The 6,480-nt window shown below is 34.0% G+C and overlaps 1 protein-coding gene across 4 annotated transcripts; it reads right to left on the reverse strand.

Moving 5' to 3' along the window:
- Positions 1-1,915: 1,915 nt before the first annotated feature.
- Positions 1,916-5,984, reverse strand: LOC114756260 (G-type lectin S-receptor-like serine/threonine-protein kinase At1g11330). Of its 4 annotated transcripts, XR_003741433.1 has the most exons (7): positions 4,668-5,984; positions 3,654-3,764; positions 3,256-3,410; positions 2,966-3,173; positions 2,405-2,642; positions 2,174-2,241; positions 2,056-2,066 (listed from the first exon to the last, which is right to left on the reverse strand). XR_003741433.1 is itself a non-coding variant. In XM_028945189.1 (6 exons), coding segments are annotated over exons 1-6 (2,004 nt in total). In that variant the 5' UTR covers positions 5,959-5,984; the 3' UTR covers positions 1,986-2,065. The 4 variants fall into 4 exon arrangements, 3 of the variants coding, with proteins under 3 accessions (XP_028801023.1, XP_028801022.1, XP_028801021.1); XM_028945189.1 differs by lacking the exon at positions 2,174-2,241 and having other exon boundaries at positions 1,986-2,066; XM_028945188.1 differs by lacking the exon at positions 2,056-2,066 and having other exon boundaries at positions 2,075-2,324.
- Between the last annotated feature and the right edge of the window lie 496 nt (positions 5,985-6,480).

Consider the following 6,480-nt stretch of genomic DNA (forward strand, 5'->3'; position numbering starts at 1 on the left):
AAGAAATAAATATTAATAAAAATTGAAAAATAAAAATACCCAAAGTCCACAATTGCAGAGGCAGCCAAAAAATGGGTCACTAGTGCAAATTTTGCCAACATGGGGTCCAAAGTGAAGTTTTCTCAAACAAAACTAGGGTCCAAAAGTGTAATTTTTGCCAGGACATTGGTCACAAAATGTAATTTTTGCTAAAATATAATTCTGGACATTGCAAGCCTCGTTGGCGCGCGAAATCCAGTCGCAGAAGAATGGAGTGGTGCGTGACAGCTTCTTTCGTCATGAAACTTTATGATTTGGCTGAGTTCCTCAAGCCACTTCTAGTAGAGACACTTTCTTGATGATCAGATTACAAGAAGGTGGTGAACGAGGATAGAGAGCGACAGTGACAGATATGGAGGAGTTTGAAGGGAGAACATGTTTGGTGGTTCAGGAAAAAAAATTTAGGCACATAAAAGAAGATTACAACCAGACTCTGATACCAAATTGATGTAAAACAAGGAAAAATAATGAGAAAGAGAAGAGATTTAAGGAAGGGGAAAGGCACAGAAGGAGAAAATAGAACAGGGAAAGAAAAGTCGGGGGAGGAAAGAAGAAAGAATGATAATTGTCCATCTGATTCAATGATTCAAGTCTTCCATAGAATGAAAACCCTATAGCTAATTACACTAAAACAATAATAAAAATATAAATAACTCAGATATCTTAGAAATATAGTAAAATTATATTTCTTTTCATATCTCATCAAAGATAATGATGCTTACGTCGCGTAATAGGTGGAGTATTATGTGGCATGATATCCTACATGTTAAAGCCATCTTAGAATAATAGAGTCAACTAATAGTCCAAATTGACTCTACCAATGAGTGAGGTGACGTTGCTACGTTTTGGTAACTTGCAAGACAATATTGCTATAAGAAAAAACTTCCAGATACCCACAACTTCTGAGCAAAAACTTTGAGGATAAAATTGGACCTTGTTCCTTAAAAATTTGACTATCATTTGTTTTTTATCAATAGGCCCAAAGGCAGTATTTGTGATCAAATATAATTCACCCATAAACATAGAGAGCTTTCAAAAGGCACAAGTTGCTTCAGGGAGCTAGTTCATTTTTCTTACAAATGAATCTTCCGTCTAATATCAAACAATTTTTTTTTTGTAATATGAATCTATATGGAAAATTGCAGAATGGTTGCTACATGTACATGTATTCAGAAAGTTTAAATCCTAACCAAAGATATCATCAAAAAGGTCCAATCAAAGAAAAATACTCTATATATTGTATTCTCCTTTAATAACTTCCCATCAAAATGTGATTTCCTTACTATGGCTTTTTCTATGTAATAAAACTTGCATACTCATTACTAATAAACAGTTTTTCCAAACTCATCTGAAAGCAATATGGCAGCTATATCCTACACAATTTAAGTTACTTAGGCGCATTTTAATCAGCACTTTGCCGGGATTAAGAAGCATCTAATTGTCAAAGGTGTATGAATAGAGAGATAATGATGGTAACTAACACATCATCACATCTTGCGTTTATTTACATAATGCATTCAAACGAGGGAACATGAATGACTATAAATAATCATTCAATACAGAAAATATATTAAAGTTTTTGGACAGATAAGGTACATAGATTTCTTGGAGAAGAAAAGTTTAAAGTTTCCTTCTTGAGCTCAAAGTATGTATCAAATGAGTAAACATATTTTACGTCTTTCACATGAAACAGAAACATCACAAATCCCTGATCTCTATCTTCCTTCAAATTTTGAGAACGTTAAACTATTGATGGAACCAAACTCATCATTATCATAAGTTTGCCTTGTAGTGTAGGGCATGGTTTGTCTGAGTATGAATGCTGGTTGGCTTGGAGGAGGAATATCCATATTCTCACTTTGAAGCATTGACATGACAGATGCCATAGTAGGTCTATCTTTTGCAAGTTCTTGTACACATAGAAGACCTATATGCATGCACCTCAATATATCCTTATGAAAGCTTGGATCATATATATGTGGATCTATCAGAGGTGTAATATTGGCATCCATCCATAATTTCCATGCCTACAAATTAAGAAGAAAAATTGTTAGGGGTTCAACTTTAATTAATTTGATGTTACATTCAATAGCACTAGGCATTTTAGTGTTTTTCCAAGAAAGAAGAGGCTTACCAATCCTAAAAGTGTAAAAGATTCTGCATCTTCATTGAAACTAGTGTTTTTCCTTCCACTAATAATTTCTAGTAACAGAACACCAAAGCTAAAAACATCAGATTTCTCTGAATAGAGTCCTTCGGTTGCATATTCGGGAGAAATGTAGCCACTACAATTAAACACTACACTTTTCAGCTCTCAATATGCTATTAATTTTGTTATAACATGAAAGAAAATTGGAGCACTTACTATGTTCCGACAATTCTTTCAGTATTTGCATGATCAGCATTGCCTCCATAAAGTTTAGCCATTCCAAAATCTGATATTTTTGGATTCATCTCTTCATCTAATAATATGTTACTTGCCTTCAAATCTCTATGTATAATTTTTAATCTTGAATCTCTGTGAAGATAAAGCAATCCTCTAGCTATTCCCTCAATTATGTTGAAGCGCTTTCCCCAATAAAATTTTTTTTGGTGCTTTGGATCTGCAAAACATTGTTTTAGGAAACATATGATGAAGGCAAAAGTTTGTAATAAGACTTTTCACTCACTTCCTACAATATGATAGTAAATGACGGTAGTAGTTGGCATGCTAGCTGACCATTATATGTTTGTGACTTATTAACTACTTGTACCTTAACTATTACTCTACAAGACACATATGTACTTAGAAACAAGGGAAGCGCTTCCAGAAACGTCAACAAAGTAATAACATCTTGTAAAATGAGTTGAAGTTCTAAAGGCGTGTTTCTTTAGACATTGAAACATTCAATTTATTCATAATTAAGCATGGAAGATGTGCACTAACCGAAGATATATAAATCCAAACTTTTGTTTGGCATGTATTCATAAACCAATATTTGTTCTTCTTCAACGCAACATCCAAGAAGTTTAACAAGGTTTCGGTGTTGAAGCCCAGAAATCAACTCCACTTCATTTATAAATTCTTCCATACCCTGTCTAGACAATTTTGATAGTCTTTTTACAGCTATTTCCTTCCCATCTTCCAACTTTCCCTGAAATAAAATGATTATAAAAAGCTAATTTCTTATGAACTGAAGCATGATAATAAATTTTAAATAGAAGAATGAAAATAACCTGGTAAACTGGACCGAACCCACCCTGTCCAAGTTTATTAGCTATGTCAAAGTTTCTTGTTGCAGTAGCTAGCTTTGTATAATCAAACAATAATAGCTCTGGAATATGGACTTGCTTCAAAGCCATAATCCTAGTGTCATGAGTCTGCATTTCTCCTGTGTTTAACACATTTTTTCCATTTCACTTCCTCAAAAAAAGTATATTGTTAATACAATACCAGGTTCTTAGAGAATGAGTTAACTACATGAAGTTGTCGCATATTCTCTATCAAAATGATGAAACACAAATGTTTGAGAATTTGTCTAAGATTATATAATTAAGATTGAATCCCATCAAAATAATTTAAAACAAAATCACTGAACCCTTGAATCAACTTTTAAGGTAAAGCTGAAAATAACCTTTTCTCTTTGAGCGTTTTTTCCACAAGAAATATGCAGATGCAGTAATGAGAATTGTTCCTACCAAAACTGATATTATAATAGGTGTCGTCATTTTCTTCCTGCCCGTGCCTGTTTCAAAGAAAAGAACAACGTTCAGAGAGCTTTCATTTTCTGACAATAAGTTGAAAAGATGCCAAATACATTGTCATCCGATCCAAAGACGTTAAAAAGTATAATAAAGTAAAATAAAGCTCCCCAAGTTTTTATCATAATATTAAATCGTTTCTCAATAGGCGCCACACTACTTGATCCTTAAAAGAAAATTGCCCCACACACATTTAATAAGAACTTAAGATCAATATAGATTGAAAATAAACAATGAAGTAACATCGTTCCCAAGGATATATAATATGACATACTACCTTCGATTTCTAATATAAAACCCAATTGATTAATTTAGGAAGATTAATAAAGTTACTAAATTATTTAATTATAACTCATGTTACATTATCTCTCTAAAATACCTATGTATATTATTAAGTTATATATCAATTTATAAGTAAGTTAAATTAATTTTTAAAAAAATGATAGATATAAATACTTATGTCCGTTTGGTATGAGGGAAATGGAAAGGATAGGAGGAGAGGAAAATTTTCAATGAGTTTGATTTAAAAAATTAAAGAAGAGAGGTTTTAAAATTTTAATAAAAAAAATATGTGAGATAAAAGAGCAATAAAAATTAATTAAACCATGCTTTTTCAATTTTATAAATCAAGCTCATTAAAATTTTTCTTCTCCTCACCTCCCCTCCATTTACCGCATACCAACAAAGGGTAAAGTAATTTTAGCAATTTTCTTAATCTTTCCTAATTAATTAATCAACTGACCCTTAATAATATTAAGGAGAGGATGTAGTAATATGTAAGCAGTCAAGTAGCAAGATAGATCATGGTCAGATGAAGTTTCAAGTCGTGCCAGATCTTGATCTTACAGGAGTGTACTGTAGAGGTTTCTTGAAATAAAAAGACATACCTAGTTCTGAGTAGGCTAAACGTATGTAAATGTCGAGTCCTCCATATGAGAAGCTTTGTATGTCAACTAAGTCAGCAGTCCAAATCATACAGCCAAGGTTTCTTTCAAGGGCATAAGCTTTACAAGAGCAATTCTTGAGGCATGAAGTTTGACAATCTGCAGCATCCGCATCATAAGTAGCTGACACCTGAGCATCATCTGGAACTTTCACTTTCTCCACCATAAAAAACCCATCTATTTTGCCAGCTTGAGAATCATTTGTGCTTCTTTCACACTGAAGTGCTACTCTTCTCACACACCCACTGGTCCAATTCTGCCTTCCCCATTCTTCTTTGTTCTTTGGTTCAAAGCCTCTCAGGCAGCTACAAATTGGGGAGCTCTGCGAATCGCAAATCCCAAATTGGCCACATTTGCCATAAGCATCACACTCTGAAGATCCTAATGACCTCAAAAGTTCCCATGTATGTGTCTGGGGATTCCAACGTCTTCGCTCTAATTTACCTTGAGGAACCAAAGTATAAGCCCAGATAACATTGTATATATAAAAAGATAATCTAGAACTGTCTTCATCTTCTTCCATCCGAATCCCATTTTGGTTGTTAGTTGAAATTACCCTAGTTATCCCAAGAAAGTCTAAGCCATTCCAAGGACCACTGCGCCATCTAGGACGAGTTCCTTCCCTCAGGAATATTTCAGTCACGTTACGGATTTCAAGAGCACAAGAAAATATTCCATCAGATGGATCAGATGGACTTTTCCATGATGTAATTTTCACTTTCTTGCCTGTTTTTCTGTAAGCAATCAATTTCATGCCTTGTAATAATGTATTACTAGGATGTAGGAAGCTCTGCCACCTATATGCCCCTGAACTTCTATCTGCAAGGACGAGGTTGCCAGAATCTAAGAGTTGAGCACTGGAATTTGATGCAATATGGGAGACATTTGTTGACCAAACAACCTGCTTTTGCCCATCCAAAACGACAAGATTGCCATTTTCTGATATTGTGAGAATCCCAGAAGAATCTGGTATTGGGTTGTTTTTGTTAGCAACCCAAACAATAGAGGATTTGGTCATGTACCAAATTCCTACGTAACGATTGGTGGAATTTTCAGGACTGAAGAATCCCAGCGTGAACATGTTATTGCTTGAGCTCACTGTTTCAGGTTCTTGGATCAACAGAGAAGATGTAATGGAATCCAAGGCACAGACCATAAGAGTAGAAGAGAACGAAAATATAAGGAATAAAGCAAGTAAAAACCAAGCTTTTTTATCGAATCTCATGAAGAACATGATTATTATCGAAAATTAAGGAAGAAAATGGGTTTCGGAGTGCTGTGAGGGATGATAGCCCATATAATATAGTCTTTAGAGCTATTTAGTTTTACTTAGACTGTGATTCTAATGGAGGACGAAAAAATATCAGCAAAAATTCGGAATTTTCGCCGGTCTTCTAAGACGGCTGAACCACTTTTTTCCTCGCATTGTACAATTATTCAATCTTCTCATTAATCGGTCCTCAATCCTACAACAAGTTGCAAACTACAGAACTTTGACGGATACCTTGGCAGTGCTGTGATTTTCTCAAATTTGGCTGCCCCACACATATTTAAAATTGAAGCTATTGAAGAAATTAAAGTTCAGTCTATTTCATGTTGACCAAAACCAAGTGAAGTCTTTTTCACAACCCAAATATAACTAAATTATATTCCAATTTTTTATTGAAAAATAACACCAAGAATTTTTGTGTATACATGTGTTTACTTTTTAAATATGAAGATCCATCTGTTAGGTGCGCATAGATGTATAGAAAAA

Source organism: Neltuma alba, unplaced genomic scaffold (genome assembly GCF_004799145.2).
Source record: "Neltuma alba isolate B1F8T4 unplaced genomic scaffold, ASM479914v2 tig00010380_pilon, whole genome shotgun sequence".
NCBI classification, from domain to species: Eukaryota; Viridiplantae; Streptophyta; class Magnoliopsida; order Fabales; family Fabaceae; genus Neltuma; species Neltuma alba.

Excerpts from the sequence above, each read along its gene's own strand:
- LOC114756260 (XM_028945188.1), bottom strand. The coding sequence starts at position 5,958 with ATGTTCTTCATGAGATTCGATAAAAAAGCTTGGTTTTTACTTGCTTTA. Across the intron at positions 2,643-2,965 it reads TTTGGATTTATATATCTTCG|ATCCAAAGCACCAAAAAAAA; the intron begins GTTAGTGCACAT and ends AATGTTTTGCAG. Across the intron at positions 2,325-2,404 it reads GAAAGAATTGTCGGAACATA|TGGCTACATTTCTCCCGAAT; the intron begins GTAAGTGCTCCA and ends GTTTAATTGTAG.